General features: G+C 36.1%; 2 protein-coding genes across 4 annotated transcripts in view; both read right to left on the reverse strand.

Moving 5' to 3' along the window:
• Positions 1-4,920: 4,920 nt before the first annotated feature.
• On the reverse strand, positions 4,921-6,489 carry LOC128545081 (uncharacterized). The gene is made up of 3 exons (XM_053515425.1): positions 6,399-6,489; positions 5,645-5,879; positions 4,921-5,440 (listed from the first exon to the last, which is right to left on the reverse strand). Exons 1-3 carry the CDS (start codon positions 6,446-6,448, stop codon positions 5,318-5,320), a joined length of 408 nt encoding a protein of 135 aa, XP_053371400.1. The 5' UTR covers positions 6,449-6,489; the 3' UTR covers positions 4,921-5,317.
• A 1,898-nt stretch (positions 6,490-8,387) lies between these two features.
• abi3a (ABI family, member 3a) overlaps positions 8,388-17,810 on the reverse strand; it is a 21,329-nt gene continuing 11,906 nt past the window's right edge. Inside the window, exons 5-11 of one of the 3 annotated variants that reach the window (XM_053514831.1) lie at positions 15,992-16,075; positions 15,624-15,886; positions 12,880-12,966; positions 12,492-12,620; positions 11,735-11,827; positions 9,144-9,269; positions 8,388-9,015 (exon numbers count right to left, since the gene is read on the reverse strand). In XM_053514831.1, coding sequence (XP_053370806.1) covers positions 8,852-9,015; positions 9,144-9,269; positions 11,735-11,827; positions 12,492-12,620; positions 12,880-12,966; positions 15,624-15,886; positions 15,992-16,075 — 946 coding nt within the window. In that variant the 3' untranslated portion in view covers positions 8,388-8,851. The remainder of the gene's footprint in view (positions 9,016-9,143; positions 9,270-11,734; positions 11,828-12,491; positions 12,621-12,879; positions 12,967-15,623; positions 15,887-15,991; positions 16,076-17,810) is intronic. The other 2 variants (XM_053514830.1, XM_053514829.1) reach the window with 2 other exon arrangements.

Genomic DNA, 17,810 nt, shown 5'->3' on the forward strand with positions numbered 1-17,810 from the left:
CTGGCAATAAATGCATATTTTTAAAAAGTAATAAATGGAAATCACTTAAAACTGAAGGGGAAAAAACAGCATAGACCATCATAGCTGGTGACCAGCTTGACCAGCAATTATACCAGCATATCTTGTCTTTTGGTGCTGGTATGCTGGGCTTCAGTATCCAGGTGACCAGCATACCAGCATCAGCATCATAGCACTATAATGCTGGTCACCAGCATACCAGCACGAAAACACAACATATGCTGGTATAATTGCTGGTCAAACTGGTCACCGGCTATGCTGGGTTTTTTTCAGCAGGGTGGTAAAATGTTACTTAATGAAGTATAGAGACTTTATTTACGAAAGTGACCGAGATTGTAACAGGGTTTAAACACAGCACAGCAATGCATTGTGGGAAAGTCCCATTTGCTCCCATTTGAGACTGTTCCCTTATGTGTCCAGTATTTAAAAAAAATTACCAAAGTCGAACCAGAGAGGAGGAAGCATGTCGATTGATTCATAATCAGGTTTGTATTAGTTGGTGTTAATGAAAATTTTAATTAGTTTAGTATTAATTAAATCATATTGATGATATAACAATAGACGGTGCATTGGTCATTTTATAAAATCAGTTTATTTGACACACTATTTGTCATTTGTTTGAAAAACACATTAACTTTTGCTATAAAAAAATCCTCATACGTCTTTTGTATTGAAATGGAATTCAGCCATTTTTTTTTCTGGATTTAATTTCCAATAGGCATAAAGACAGAGTAAGCAATAAAGAAATAGATTTGAGTTTTCAAGTGTATTAAAATCAGCAGCTGATTTCAAAAAAATGTGGTTCGTTCTAAAGCGATCGATCTCAACTCACACTCAAAGCATTATTTTATGTGTGATTTTATCAACTGTGTTTATTTATATGAATAAATGAATATAAGGAATTTCACTCCAAAATGAGATAAATCCAGCTTGGCAGTTTGGGGGGGAAAAGTTCAGTATGTTTTTAAAAGAAGCAAGCTAATTTGAATTGTTTACTAGACACATTGTAAATTCTTTGTTCTTGAAGTTTTAGCCTGTGGGACCACCTTTCAAAAATTTGAAGCAGATATGCAGCATAAAGAGTTAAAGTGATTTCTTATGGAAAAGTGTTTGTTTGAGGCTTTTATTACTTCATTTGCCTTATACATAAAATACAAACTGTCATGGTTAATTGAATACAGTTGGGTACATGTCTTTCTTTTGTTCAATTCTTAAAATTCATTTGATACTGGAGTTAAAATTTGTGCTCTTCACACTCTCGGATCACTGAGGCAGCGGAGGGCGGGATGGAGTGATCTGATCTGGGGCGGAAGGGTTGATCGGAGAGCCGATGACTTCTGTATAGGCAGGAGGAGGAACACTGGGGATGTCAGGCTTCGGCATCAGCTGCAAAATGGAGAAACAAGCAGGTAAGATGTGTGTGGTATTGTAACATGGGATAAATACTGTATGTGTTCAAACGAGAAAGCAACACAGTGTTATGAGATATGGAGCGCCATGTGAATTGAGAGTTTATTAATTGTGTAAATTAGATACTAAACTGGACAGCAAAGATGCATTTAAACAGTTCCCTAGTGCATGTGGTCTGATGTTTCTTCAGTTCCCACTTACAGTACAAAATGAACACAGTTGATAAGATCACACGTAAAATAATGCTTTGAGTGTGCGTTGAGATCGATGGTCTTTTTTTTTTTTTAAATCAGCTGCTGATTTTAATGCACCTGAAAACTAAAATCTATTTCTATGTTGCTTACTTTGTGTCTTCATGCCTATTGGTAAATTAAATCCAGAGCAACAAAAAACGGCTGAATTCCATTTCAATACGAAAGTAGACAGTAGAGTTTTGTGTTATGTATTGGTTCCCAGTGGGATGGACCTCACCTCGTTATACGCTGGAGAAGGTGGGTATTGCTGTGGCATGGTTGGTCCATGTCGTTGCTCTTGAGCCTGTGAAACGGGGATGGTGTAAACATACGGAGGAGGTTCCAGAACATGTGCTGATGCTTGTGCCAGCCGTCTCCGATCCTTTCTCTTTTTACAACACCAATAGAAAAAGCTACACAAAGGTAAGAGGACTGAGGCTCCAATTACTGTGAAAATAATCCTGCAGAGTAAAAGAAAAGAAAAGGGAATGGGGTGGTGAAAAGTCTCTACTTGAATTTTTAATAAAAAATAATTTAATTAAAAAACACACAAAATTGTAGGTTGAATTACATAAACTGAACAAAAACATGTTGCAATAAAAATTTTCTGCATTGTAATTTAATCTGAATGGAAAAAATACAGCATTCATAATCTTTGGAATTTTCGGTATTTTGGTTGTTTATTTGAAATGAAAATGTAATTCAAGCTTTTAAAATTTAATGCAAAAATATTGATCTTACTAAATGCTCTTGCAAAATATATTCAATTGTAAAAATACCATCATCATTTTTCAAGCTCACAAATTAAGGCTGGCAAAAATCAGGTTGAGAATTTTGCCCAGATAGTATTTTTTGCTTTGCTGAGCATATGACAGAAAAAAAAAAACGATGTGACTTGCTCTTTATGGATGCATCTTGTTTTGCTATGTAATGTGATGTTTTACCTCTAAAATCACCTTTTTATTGTGTTACAACTCTTGTCATGAGACATTTTAATATATGACATTTTGAAGTGTGATTTAATGAAAAGAAGTTTAAAAAGACACTTACGGGGAATCGTTAAAAAAAGGGAATGTGCTGGGAGGTTTAAAGAAATCCATCTTACTGGATCAACACTGGATATCAACTTTTTTATCACAGGCTGTGACTGATATGCTGGGAAATAATACAGGAAGAAACAAGTATGTTAAAAATTGATGATCTGTCATTAGCTCATAAATGCAGAGAGATCGCCAAGTCAGCCTCTCATGTGATATTTTATTGCCCTTTAAGAAATATAAGCTATACCATTCTGGAAGAACCCTGGAAATCAAAATCATTTCCGTTTTTTTTTTTTGAAAAATCTACTTTGGACTGAAGAGAATCCATATTTAATCCTGCATTGCAAAAAAATGACATCTTAGCAAGTGAAATATTTTTTAATCTAATTTCTATAATTTCTTAAAATAAGTTTACAACGAAACAATTATAAGGTTAAGCTTGTTTCACTAAAATTGTAAATGAAAATTTCTTGTAATGCTGGCAGATAATTTTGCTTCTTACTAAGTTAAATTATTAAAACTAGCAATTTCCTCTGCAAAATTGAACGAGAAATTTTCATTTACAATTTTTGTAAAATTTAATTATAAATACGCTTAATGATCTTATATTTGGTTTGTTGTAATCTTATATTAAGATTTTTATGTTTTAAGTGTAGATAAATCTAACAAAAATGTCCTGTTCTATGATGTCGTTTTTTTTTTTTTTGCAGTGTGTTGCCGGTCTTTACAGCATCATGCACACGAGATACCAAAAAAGTGTATTTAAAAAGGGAACTCTTTCTAAGAGTTAAAGTTGATAAGTGGCTGTTTCCTTACTAAAGAAAAAAAAAAAACAATACCCGAACTGAGAGATCTACCTACTTCTAGCTTGCAAATTTAAATCTGAAGATGACTGGAACATGATATTTATTTATGAGCAATACATCACTTTCAGTTGCCTAAAGCTTCAAAATACAGTGAGCATCTACTGTAACATTTAAAAATATAATTGACATAGGACTAACACAACAACACACACTGCAAACACACGTCTTACCTGAAGGGCTGCAGGTTATCAGGTCGTCTCGTCTGGATCAGACATCTTATTATTTTAAAAAAGGGCCCTCTTGGACACACCCCTTAGTGTTTATTAGCACGTTGTGCTGGTTAAAGGCACAGTGTCTGGATTTGGAATGTCTCCAAGCAGATTATGTATGTTACTGATCAGTAATTTTAATTAGTTTAGTACTAATTAAATCATATTGATGATATAAAAACATAGACAGTGCATTGTTCATGTTGTAAAAACAGTTTATGAGACACAAACTATTTTGCATTTGTTTGCAAAACACATCAACCTTTTGCTATGAAAGAAAAAAAATCCTCCTACTGATTTTCTGACGTAAATTGTGTTTGAGTTTTCTCATTTAGCTCGTGGTCTCAACTTAGCTTCCACAGGAGAACGCTTCCACTCCATTCAATTTAGTAAATTCTTTAATTCGTTTAAATAAATAAATGTGGCCTCCGAGTGGCACAGTGGTAAAGTGCTGGCCCTATTATCTGGAGATCGCGAGTTCGGTTCCCGGGTGATGCTGTAACCTCTCGCAGCCGGAGGTCTAGAGAACGCTGATTGGCCGAGTTCTCTCAGGGGGGAGGGATTAGAGGTACTTAGTTCTCCCACATTAATCACGGCTCTACAGAGGCGTCTGTAGCTCACGCAAGCAGAAGGGGCGGATAGCGCTGTCCTCCGACACTGCCCCCCAGCAGTTCCAGCAGTTCGAAAAGATACAGTCAGCTGGCGTCACGTGGTTCAGAGGAAACAGTTCGGAGGAAACAGTCTTGATAGTCTTCGGCCCTGCCGACTGAGTGGAAGTAGTAGCCTTAATGTGGGGAGCCCCCTAGTGATGGGGAGGAATTGAACACGACTAAATTAGGGAGAAAATCAGTGGGTATATCCAAAAAAATAAATAAATGTGTATAAAAGGTTTCACTACATAATGAGATAGATCTAGCTTGGCAGTTTTTGGGGAAAGGTATGTTTTCAAAAGAAGCAAGCTGAATTTTGGAATTTTGCAATTGTTTACTTGACATTTTGTAAATTCTTTGGTCTTAAAATTTTAACCTGTGGAAGCAATGGTTAAAATGGTAAAATTTAAAGCAAATATGTAGCATATACATTTATACAGAGTTATATTTATTTATAAAAAAGTTTTTGTTTGAGGCTTTCATTATCACATTCACCTTATAGATCAAATACAAACTTTCTTGGTTGATTGATTACCATTTGTCTAAATGTCCTTTTTTTTCTCTTAATTTATATAATAAAATGTCTTTTATACTTAAGTTAAAATTTGTCCTCATTCAATTCTAAGTACTAAATTTAGTTGAATAATTTAAAACACAAAACCTACACAATGTTCCAGGAATAAACATTATTTACATGCTTGGTGCTCATAAACAAAGCTACAAATATATTCACATATCTTACAAAAATGTGTACACAATTTCACCGCTCAGCCAGACCAAAATAAAGGCTATGGCTTTTAATTTCTGTCATTTGTTTATCGTTGTGTTGGAAGGAAGGACATTTTCAGCTTTCTATTGCACAGTGACGGTTCTTCACTTCACACTCTCGGATCACTGAGGCAGCGGAGGGCAGGATGGAGTGATCTGACCTGGGGCGGAAGGGTTGACCGGAGAGCCGATGACTTCTGTATAGGCAGGAGGAGGAACACTGGGGAAGTCAGGCTTCGGCATCAGCTGCAAAATGGAGAAACAAGAAGGTAGGATGTGTGTGGTATTGTAACATGGGATAAATATGCATAAATATAAATTAGGTATTGAACTGGGCAGCGAAGGTGCATTTGAGATGGTCAGATCTCTTCAGTTCCCACAAACAAATAAACAAAAGTACAGTATATGATACACTTGTTGATTACGCCATGTCTCGTTATCAGACCTCACCTCGATATAAGCTGGAGGAGGGGGGCACTGCTGTGGCAGGTTGTACCGCGGTGGTCTATGTCGTTGTACTTGAGGCCGTAAAACGGGGATGGTGTAGACGGCCGGAGGAGGTTCCAGAGCACGTGCTGACGCTTGTGCCAGCTGTCTCCGATCCTCTCCCGTTTTCCGACACGTAAAGAAACATCTACACAAAATTATGCAGAATATGATCCCAAAGATTATTGGGAAGACGATCCTACAGAGTAAAAGGAGAGAAAAAGAGTTGGGGTGATAAAATAGCAAAAAGTTTATTCTTAATAAAAAAAAAAAGTACATATAAAGTAAATACAATATAGAAGTATAACAGTGTCAATGCAAAAATATTGACCTCACAAAATTTTGCCCAGGTGTTATTTTTTGCTTCCTTAAGCATATGACAGAAAGAAGCGATGCGACTGGCTCTTTATGGATACGTCTCATTTTACTATGTAATGTAGTCATTTACTGTAATGTTTGGGCAAAAATTTGTAAGTTAAAAAAATTTCTAAAGAAAAGCTATGTAGCAAATTTTTCAATTAATGGTTTTGTCCAGCTGAGGACGAATAAATGATTGAAAATGGCATTTATCATGTTTTCCTGTTAAAGGAAACACAATGCCTCTAAATTTATCTTTTTATTGTTTTACAATTCCTGTTATGAGATATTTAAATGTCTCAAACTTATATGACATTGTAAAGTGTGTTTTTATAAAAAGAAGATTAAAAAAAACACTTACTTAAAAATGCGAAAAAAAGGTGGTGGAGAGAAGAGATTCAATAAATCCATCTTACTGGACGACTTCTCTCAGTGGATCTGCTGAAGAAATGAAAATTATTATTGACTGTTTCATAGATATTGAAATCACAGCACTGTTGGGTCCTAACGTCTGATTGCTCAGGAGCTCTGGATGATTTTGTCGTTCCTGGTCTGATCTTATTCTTAAATATTAAGTCTGAAACACTGGACACGTTGGTGGACACAAGGATTAAGACAACATCTGCCATGTGTTTTAGTTCTTACTGCGCATAAAGCAGGTGATGTCACTAATTAGTTCCCTCCTGAAGAGTTATGCCGATTAGAATCAGCAGGTTTGGTTAATAAATGGAACAAATATGTGCCAGGACTCTCATTTTCTGCAGCCAGGGTCTCCACCTCTACACAGCTTAAACTCTGGAATTCCCAAGTGAATTGTAAATTCCTGTACATGATCTTCAGGGGGACATTGAGGAGGTACGGATTGAGCGAGTGACGTCTTTTTGACTCTATGCCAAGTACTGATTATTTAGTGCAGTTCTATTGCACTAAATAAAAAATTATTCCTATTATCATAATTTTCATTATTTTACACAAATATGAGAATGTTCTTAAATTTTTTTTTACTTTTGTCTCTTTTGTCCACCACTGTATAACAGCAGTGTGCTCAAACACAGACACTGGACACCTCTTGCATTACATCACTAATTAAAGATGGTGGCGTGGTATAATGGAAAGGCTAAATTAAGTTCCATGCCTCTTGAAAATTTTTTAATTTCACATGAATATCGTGTCAGAATCAGGTTAGTAGCATTAATCGCTAAGTTAGTCTCTCATGTGATATTTTATTGCACTTTTTAAATTTCTGCACTGCAAAAAAAAATGAAAGCAAGTAAAAAAATTCTAATCAAAACTATTTATAATATTAATTTATTATTTTTTTTAATTTACAATAAAACAGATAAGATTATTAAGATTATTTCTAACTCAGTTTGACCGAATTTGTAGACAAAAATTCTCTGCCAATTAAACAAGAAATTTGTGGTTAGAATTTTATTCGAAATAAGTTTAATAATAATCTCATCTTTGGTTTGTTGTAAATTTTATTGTAAGATTTTTATTTTTAGTAATTTTTATTTCCAAGTCTAATTTTTGCAGTGTCCAGGTTTTTACAGCTAATGCACACAAGATCCCCAAAAACTGTATTAGAGAATATTAAACTCTTTCTAACAAGTATTATTGTTATTTTTTTTGCAAGTATTTTCTAACAAGAAATATTCCCTTATTTAAAAAAAATAAAAAATCAAATCACTCAATTAAAAAGTCGAAGATGATCATGTGATTAAACTTTAACCGGAACATGTTTATGGACGTTTACATGCAACTTTTTCGGTGGCCCAAAACTTTTAAATACAATGAGAATCTATAACGTTTAAAAATATAATTAACATAGAACTAACACGCCACACCACAACACACACTGTAAACACACGTCTTACCTCAAGGGCGGCAGGTGATCAGGTGGTCTCGTCTGGATCGCTACTCTGACGTTTTATTATTATAAAAGGGCACTCTGGACACACACCCCTTAGTGTTTATTACCACGTTGTGCTGGTTAAAGGCACAGTGTCTACATTTTAGTGTCTCAATCATGTCATTGGATGTCAACCTGAATCTGAGTGCTAATTTTTTTTTTTTTTATGCCCTCTCCTGGTTCATAAAGAGAAATTTGAATCTGGTAAAACGTTTTACATTTTCTTCTTTCTTCTGGCAACTTAATACAAACTACAAACACCCCAAGAAAATCAGTCTAGTAAAGTTATAATAAATAAAGCACTACATTCGAAAGATATATATATAATACGTATCTCCTTCTTCTTTCGGCTGCTCCCGTTGGGGGTCACCACAATGGACCTCATACATATATACCAGTTATAGGAATGAATAAAATCCAACCATCAGAGCAGATTAGTAAAGTAAAGAGATTTTATTTATGAAAGTGACTGAGATTGTTTACACATAATCTGCTACTGTATTGTAACAGGGTTTAAACCCACCCCACAGCAATGCATTCTGGGAAAGTCCCATTGATCCCTCATGTGTCCAGTATTTAAAGGATTGCTAAAGTCGAAACATAGAGGAGGAACCGTGTCGATTGATTCAGAGACTCGACTGATTCAGGTTCATGTGTCTATTAGTTGGTGTTAATAAATATTTAAATTATTTCAGTACTAATTAAAAGGTATTGATGATATTAAAAAACAGACAAACAGTGCATTGGTCATTTTATAAAATCAGTTTGTGTGATGTACACAATAATCAAACATATTATTTAGCATTTACTGTATTTAAACACCACATCATCATCCTTTTGCTATAAAAAAAAATAATTCTCATAATGATATTCTGAGCTAAATCATTTTTGAGTTTCTCCATTTAGCTTGTGGTCTCGACGTAGTTTCCAGGGAAGAACCCTTCCACCCCATTCAGGACGCCCTCACACCAGCCGTCATCGCTCCTCCTTGTCAGGTAGATCACATCTCCTTCCTGAAAGCTCAAGTCCCCTGGTTTGCCTGCTTCGTAGCTATAAATAGCCACCACTTATTGGGAAAAGAGAACATCAAAACTTACTACTTAAACATCAAAACTTACTACTTAGTTTACTGGAGGTCTATGAATGGTACAACTCTATGACTAATAATTTCACATATTTAATGTGCTGTTACACCTTTCTCCAAGTACTGTGCAGGAGCTGAAGTGTCGTAGTCCACAGGTGGAGGGAGAGGAGGAATGTCTTCAAACCCATCCATACAGTCCATGGGTAGAGGCGGAGGAGGAGCTGGGATCTCCAGGTCTAAGATTTAAATATATGTTGAGATGATTTGTAATATTTATGATATCTGAAAATATACAAGTTTGTGGTCACCTGACCCAAAAGCTTGTTGTTTTTACACTAAATTCATGGCCAACCCGCAAGGATAAAAAAATTAACTGCCCAATGAAATAACATGCATGGAATATAATGTTATCCGAACAAAATATGATTGTGAAATTATTATTTTTTATTTTACATGACAGAAAGAATATGACGATGTAAAGGCTTGCTCTAGGGAAGAAAGAGAAGACTAGTGGTAGAAGTAGGAAGAAGAGTAAAAACATTTCAGTACTGCCTTTTACACACCTTTGTTAACTTCCCCTCAGTTTAGAAGTGTAAAGCAGCTACGTCACATGACTTAGAATTCACGTCATTGAAGATGTGTGGCAAAGGTAGAGATAAAAGCTGTCTATCATCCCAAACGGCATAGAAAAAGGTGATGGACAGAATAATTAAAGCTAAAATTTCCCTCATACATTTACACACTCCTGAACAGAAAACTGGACTGGCCCACAATGCATTTTCCAGGCACATACTGATTTCACCTCCGTTCAGTTTCTTTATTTATTTATCTTCCGTTTCTTTTTGCTTTCTGGAAAAGAGCGTCTGCCTAAATGTAAATGTTCTCTCCCTTTCTCTCTCTTTAATGCTCAAGCTGCCCAAGCTTGGTCTATTTTCATTTAAAGTAAGGCTTATTTTCCCTTTTTACTTTGAATTTCATCCTCTTCACTTTCCCTTTTTTATATTGGTTTTCTTGCTTCCTTTCAATCTCCCTGCCTTACTCTCGTCGAGCTATGAAACTAGTTAATGTTTAGCGAACTTTAGAGGATGATCAACATGATCAACCCCACCAGATTTGCCCTTGTTGACCGAGGATGACCTATGACTATGGTTAAAGGGGATTTCATATTTTGAAATTCACATTTTTAGACATTATTAGATATTCAGATGGATCCCCAGTGTCTACTTTTTTTTTCTTTTTTTTTCCTTTTGTGTATTTATTGGTGCTTAAACAAGCTAATTAGACTTTTCTTCTGATATGATCTCAGATTGATTATTTAAAAAAAAAAATTAAAAAAAATGTCTAAAAGAATTTGCGTTGACCCTCCCCAGGTCGTTTCCCTGCTTTACCCAGACCTGGGTAGATTTATTTTTAGTTTAGTGTACAATATGGGAACACATTCAGAGCTTTCAGTAGCAACTAATCTATTGTGTGAAGTAAAAAGCTAATTCTAAATGGTATCCTCCATGTTAACCTGTTTAAAAGTATAAAAGTTAAAACATGACTGATAGGAAGATAAACCTCCTGGTCCCTTTCTGTCTGTTTTTTAAGTGCTATAAAAGACTAGGTTAGCTGCATTAGCAAACTAGTTCACAGTGTTATGGGTGTGCATATTACATAAATCATCTTCGTGCACATAAAACACAGACTAGACATGATCCCTGTTTAAAGACCTGTTTAGTTTAAACTGAAACGGACATCCGAGGTTTATACGAGATTTTCAACCTACTCTGTTATAATGATGCTTGCTAAACTAGCTTGCTAATACAGGTAGTGTACAGCTGGGGGGAAACTGCTCCATGTTTGGTAGCGTATTTACTCTGATATTGTTTTTTTTTAATTGGGGATTCTAATACAGTGGTGATCTCGACATGACGTTTAGCTTTTGAGGATCTTTTGGTCCTCTTCACTTTGTCCGGCGGGTCCTATTTAAGTGATTTCTTGATTGCGAACAGGTGTGGCAGTAATCAGGCCTGGGTGTGGCTAGAGAAATTGAACTTAGGTGTGATAAACCAGAGGTAAGTTATGTTTTAACAGGGGGGGGCAAACACTTTTTCACACAGAGCCATGTAGTTTTGAATTTAGTTTTTCCTCAATAAAAGAAACCCTCCTTTAAAAACTGCACAATGTGTTTACTTGTGTTATCTTTGACTAATTTTCAATTCTTCAATTTGTTTGATGATCTGAAACATTAAAGTGTGACAAACATGCAAAAAAATAAGAATTAAGTGAGGGGGCAAATACTTTTTCACACCACTGTAAAAATGAACACTTTTATATTTACATACAATAGATCAGTTGTTTCCCAGCCATGTCAGAAATGTGTATGAGGGTGAGCTGCACTTTGTTCTCCACTCGTACTGTTTCCTGTCTAGAAAAATGCACTTCTGCAAAGGGCACATGGGGGCAGTAGCTCATGTCATTAAAACTACAGACACTGAAACATCTCGTTTGGAACAGGAGAAACAGAAGGCATTTTAGGGATATCAGAAGGCCAGCGATGAGCGGGATTTCAACTGGAATTGAATAGTTTACATATACATGCCCTCGTGATGACGAGTGGACTCAGGGGAGGTCACAAGGGGAAGTGAACTAGGAAGTTTATTAGAAACAGTACTGAAACACATGCAACGATCACAGCAGGGGGGCAGGCGAGACTTACCCAAGTGCTGCAGGCGAGCAGGAATCCGGCCCAGAGAGCTCGAAGTGGGCGGAGCCAGTGGGGGCGGGTATGGAGGGGGCGGGGGGATAATGACTGACAGGTGAGCGCAGAGAAACAGGCCGATCGTGTTCAGCATTTATTTATCACATAAACTTTTAAAATGAACATTTAAAAAACTTTAGAACTAATGACTGTTTTTTTCTCTCATCACTTTCTTTATTTAATTTCTATTTTTTTTCTAATCTAAAATCCTTTAATAAATTATTTCTCTTTCCTCTTCCCTATTAGACTCTATTCATATAGATTATTTTCTCTCTGTTAAAATATCTCTGTTTCGTCCTTTTTTAACCTTTCTCTGTAACTTTCCATAACTACTCATAAACATTCTTTAAAATTCTTTAGACCCTCTATAAAATTCATAAAACCATCTATAAAAATCAAGTTATAAAAATTCTATAAACCCTTTCATCTCCATGCAGGTGCAGGATATTCGTCAGAGACGGATAAAAGAATAAATGAAGGATCATTTAATGGCTGTATGTTACTGTTTGATGACTGATGTACTCAGCTCATGGTTCATCTGTGTGTAAAAAAAGAAACATGGTGGTGTTGGCACAGATCAAACACCAGCTCCAATATGGCACCCTACACACTTGCTGTTGCAGTTAAGAGCACAGAGCTAGGGACTAAGGTTTCTGCTTTAAAATAACCTAGGGAAGGGTTTAGTGCTCTGTCCTAGGGTGATTCAGACTCTTACGTGATTGACTGTTGGACAGAAAGAGCGAACGTGTGTGCACCGGGCGAGGGGCGGAGCCTGAGCGGAGCCGTAGAGAGAGAGAGCGGGTGCTGGGGGGGCAACGCCCACGAGAACGCCGAGAGCGCCGAGCTGAACAGAGAAACACGTCAGCTTACAGAGACACACACACGCAAACACACACACACACACACACATAGCTGGAATGAAACAATCATCAAGCAGAACGATTAGAGAAGGCTGAGTGGAAATCAGGACATACGCAATACACAAAATACACATAACACACTGCAAAGCTGCACACACTCATCACACTGATGCGCTGCACACACATCACACTGATGCGCTGCACTCAAACTGGGGTTTCAGGATTTCAGCAGGTGTTTTGTACCTTCTCCATTCTCCATTGGGGGAGGAGGAGGAGCGGGAAGATGAAGTCCATCAATGTCTGGAGGAGGAAGGCTGTTTTCTTCAGGCACTGCAGAGCCAAACATCACCTTAAACACTGTTTATGTACCTAAACATCACTTTAAACACTGTTTATGTACCTAAACATCACCTTAAACACTGTTTCTGTACCTAAACATCACCTTAAACACTGTTTCTGTACCTAAACATCACTTTAAACACTGTTTCTGTACCTAAACATCACTTTAAACACTGTTTCTGTACCTAAACATCACCTTAAACACTGTTTACGTACCTAAACATCACCCTAAATGCTATTATAACACCTAAACATCACCTTAAACACTGTTTACGTACCTAAACATCACTTTAAACACTGTTTCTGTACCTAAACATCACCTTAAACACTATTTTAACATCTAAACATCACCTTAAACACTGTTTATATACCTAAACGTCACTTTAAACACTATTTTAACACCTAAACATCACCTTAAACACTGTTTATATACCTATACATCACCTTAAACACTGTTTATGTACCTAAACGTCACTTTAAACACTATTTTAACACCTAAACATCACCTTAAACACTGTTTATATACCTATACATCACCTTAAACACTGTTTATGTACCTAAACATCACTTTAAACACTGTTTCTGTACCTAAACATCACCTTAAACACTGTTTCTGTACCTAAACATCACCTTAAACACTGTTTCTGTACCTAAACATCACCCTAAATGCTATTATAACACCTAAACATCACCTTAAACACTGTTTACGTACCTAAACATCACTTTAAACACTGTTTATGTACCTAAACATCACCTTAAACACTGTTTCTGTACCTAAACATCACCTTAAACACTGTTTCTGTACCTAAACATCACCTTAAACACTGTTTCTGTACCTAAACATCACCTTAAACACTGTTTACGTACCTAAACATCACCCTAAATGCTATTATAACACCTAAACATCACCTTAAACACTGTTTACGTACCTAAACATCACTTTAAACACTGTTTCTGTACCTAAACATCACCTTAAACACTGTTTACGTACCTAAACATCACCCTAAATGCTATTATAACACCTAAACATCACCTTAAACACTGTTTACGTACCTAAACATCACTTTAAACACTGTTTCTGTACCTAAACATCACTTTAAACACTGTTTCTGTACCTAAACATCACCTTAAACACTGTTTACGTACCTAAACATCACCCTAAATGCTATTATAACACCTAAACATCACCTTAAACACTGTTTACGTACCTAAACATCACTTTAAACACTGTTTCTGTACCTAAACATTACCTTAAACACTGTTTCTGTACCTAAACATCACCTTAAATACTGTTTCTGTACCTAAACATCACCTTAAACACTATTTTAACATCTAAACATCACCTTAAACACTGTTTATATACCTAAACATCACCTTAAACACTGTTTATGTACCTAAACATCACCTTAAACACTGTTTATGTACCTAAACGTCACTTTAAACACTATTTTAACACCTAAACATCACCTTAAACACTGTTTATATACAGTACCTATACATCACCTTAAACACTGTTTATGTACCTAAACATCACCTTAAACACTGTTTCTGTACCTAAACATCACTTTAAACACTGTTTCTGTACCTAAACATCACCTTAAACACTGTTTATGTACCTAAACGTCACTTTAAACACTATTTTAACACCTAAACGTCACCTTAAACACTGTTTATATACCTATACATCACCTTAAACACTGTTTATGTACCTAAACATCACCTTAAACCCTTTACGTACCCAAACATCACCTTAAACACTGTTTATATACCTATACATCACCTTAAACACTGTTTATGTACCTAAACATCACCTTAAACACTATTTCTGTACCTAAACATCACCTTAAACACTGTTTCTGTACCTAAACATCACCTTAAACACTGTTTCTGTACCTAAACATCACCTTAAACACTGTTTCTGTACCTAAACATCACCTTAAACACTGTTTATGTACCTAAACAAGACCCTTAAACACTATTTTAACATCTAAACATCAACTTAAACACTGTTTATATACCTAAACATCACCTTAAACACTGTTTATGTACCTAAACGTCACTTTAAACACTATTTTAACACCTAAACGTCACCTTAAACACTGTTTATATACCTATACATCACCTTAAACACTGTTTATGTACCTAAACATCACCTTAAACCCTTTACGTACCCAAACATCACCTTAAACACTGTTTATGTACCTAAACATCACCTTAAACACTATTTTAACACCTAAACATCACCTTATACACTGTTTATGTACCTAAACATCACCTTAAACACTGTTTACATACCTAAACATCACTTTAAACACTGTTTTAACGCCTAAACATCACCTTAAACACTGTTTACGTACCTAAACATCACCTTAAACACTATTTAAACACCTAAACATCACCTTAAACACTGTTTAAATACTTAAACATCACCTTAAACACTGTTTATGTACGTAAACATCACCCTAAACACTATTTTAACACCTAAACATCACCTTAAACGCTGTTTATGTACCTAAACATCACTCATTTAGGAACTAATTACTTTCTTAAACACTATTTAAAAAATGAAATGTTAAGAATATTAAAAACACAACTCCTTCCATCTCTTTTCATGTTACATATATTCTTTAGTGTAACCTAAGACTCACCGGTCTCCAGTGGCGGAGCAGGTTCTATCTCATGGTTCTCTTCTACAGGATCCACAGGCGGAGGGGGGAGGAAATCACACATGTCGAGGGGAGGAATAGGGGGTGGAGGTACAACGTTCTCAGACCCTGCGCTTTCTTCTCCATCCATCGGTGGGGGCGGGGGCGGAGCAGCGTCCTCCAGCAGCGTGCTGATGATGTCTGCCTCGGGGGTCATAGGCCAGCTGGGCACGACCGGAGGAGGAACGGCTTTACCGAAACTGGAGCTGTATATAGATTGGACAAAATGGCTGACATAAGTGATGAACAAACCGATGCATTTAAAACCAACGTTTATTCGAGTTTATATGAGTAGAGTTAAATATCCTTACGTCATGGATTTATCATTCAGAGAGCTTATGGACGCTCCGCGGGACAAAGTGGGAGCCACGGGACACTCGGCAGGACGGTTCCTACTGGAAAAAATACACACATACACGCCACTTCTAAAAGCTTCTTTTACAGTAGCTCAACCCAGACCACCCAAGACATTTTAAACAGATAATAGCTTTGTTAATTTGGAACTAAATAATAACATCAACTCTGTATTTTTTATTTAATTATTAATTGATTGATTGATTGATTGATTATATACTTAACTACATGGTAAATAATTACAAGAGAATATAAATTAAAGAAGAGAAACATATTACTCGTATGTTTCAACCAACATATCTCTCACTATGTGGGCGTGGCCTGTACAGATAAGTTCTGATGGGAAATTACAAGAGACGACATGTACAGCTAAATGATTTACACACAGTATCGTCATGTAAAATGTATTTCAGGTTTAATTGCAGTAAAAAAGTGCAAAAGTCACAAGTGCACATGCAACTAACTGCTGTAAAGTCGGAATGTCTTAGAAAAAATTTCTACATTCAAAAAGATATATAAAAAGCAATTAACAATAATTAATGAAAAAAGTTAATAATCGGTGTGGTGACTCCTTACCTAAAAGTTAGCCTTAAATATGGTATTGCATGTATTTTGTTGTTTTTTTTGTTTTATTTGTTCATTTTTTCATCCAAAAAGTGCTCTTTTACATTACATGCTTCTTTCTTTTCTGGCCTTTTTTGTTGTTGTTGTTGTTGTTGGAATACTAATGTTTGTAAATCCGAGATGTTTTTTTTGTATTGACTTAATAATGAGTTCAGAAATTCAACAAAGTCATCCATGAGTCAAAGAGGGAAATGAAATGTAACTGCCTACCACTGGTAATTGATAGCTTTAATAGTGTAAAACTTTTCCTGTCAAATGTCCCCAAAATTGTGTCTTTGTACATAAAAATAAATAATATATGGTTGAAACTGAAAGGAATGTTTTGCTTTCAGATAAAAACCTAACCAGTCATAAGAAGTTCTGCGTACCAGAAATGTGAACTAGTCCAGAAAATAATGACATCATCTTAAAAAGGCACTCCCCTAATAGATAAATATATAGACAGATATACTTTATCGATCACGTGAGGAAAATTATTAAGGAGAAATCATCGTGTTTCAAGATATTAGAGACGTCTAAATTAAAGAAAGCAGTGTTTCGAGGTCGTCTCTGACACACACTACTATGGCAGTGAAAAACTCTCCCACTGCTGCTTAGCTACGTCTTTAAAAAAAGACACTTCTTTGTTTGTCGACGTGTCGACAACCGAAAGTGAACAATGAACTAAAGGTTTCATTAAGTGGTGGCGTGCAGGGGAAGTGGAAAGCAACACGACACAATCAACTTCCTGATAAATATCTGCACTCAGAGCGCGAGAAGAGGAACCGATGAAAGCGGTGCAGGCTCAGCAGGCTCAGTATGAGCACACTCACACACTCACACACATGCACAAAACAAAAAAATTACTTGTTGAACAGTTGAACGCATGCAGTTTTAAAAGACATCTCGATGTGAAACAACCCGAGAGAAGTTACAGCTTATACTCAGGCTTTAGGTTCCAGATGAAAGGCCCAAACTGTTACATTTTAAGATCAATTCAAAGAGAAAGAATTATTGCTTGATTTGTCCGCCGTGCTTCGATACGCTTCCCGACTGGTGTTCCGAATTGGAAAGGGACAAACACACACATGCAGTCATGATCATCAGCAAAGGGAGAATATTTTGGCTTTTGGTCATTTGCTCCGTTATCACCTGCACATCAAAAGAAAAAAA

Source organism: Clarias gariepinus, chromosome 16, assembly GCF_024256425.1.
Source record: "Clarias gariepinus isolate MV-2021 ecotype Netherlands chromosome 16, CGAR_prim_01v2, whole genome shotgun sequence".
In the NCBI taxonomy this organism is placed as follows: Eukaryota; Metazoa; Chordata; class Actinopteri; order Siluriformes; family Clariidae; genus Clarias; species Clarias gariepinus.

What these genes read in the sequence shown, in the direction of transcription:
- LOC128545081 (XM_053515425.1), bottom strand. Translation starts at nt 6,448, where the DNA reads ATGGATTTATTGAATCTCTTCTCTCCACCACCTTTTTTTCGCATTTTT. An exon ending in CCTTTTTTTCGCATTTTTAA is followed by an intron (nt 5,880 to 6,398) that starts GTAAGTGTTTTT and finishes TTTACTCTGTAG; the next exon opens with GATCGTCTTCCCAATAATCT. An exon ending in CTCCTCCAGCTTATATCGAG is followed by an intron (nt 5,441 to 5,644) that starts GTGAGGTCTGAT and finishes TCCATTTTGCAG; the next exon opens with CTGATGCCGAAGCCTGACTT.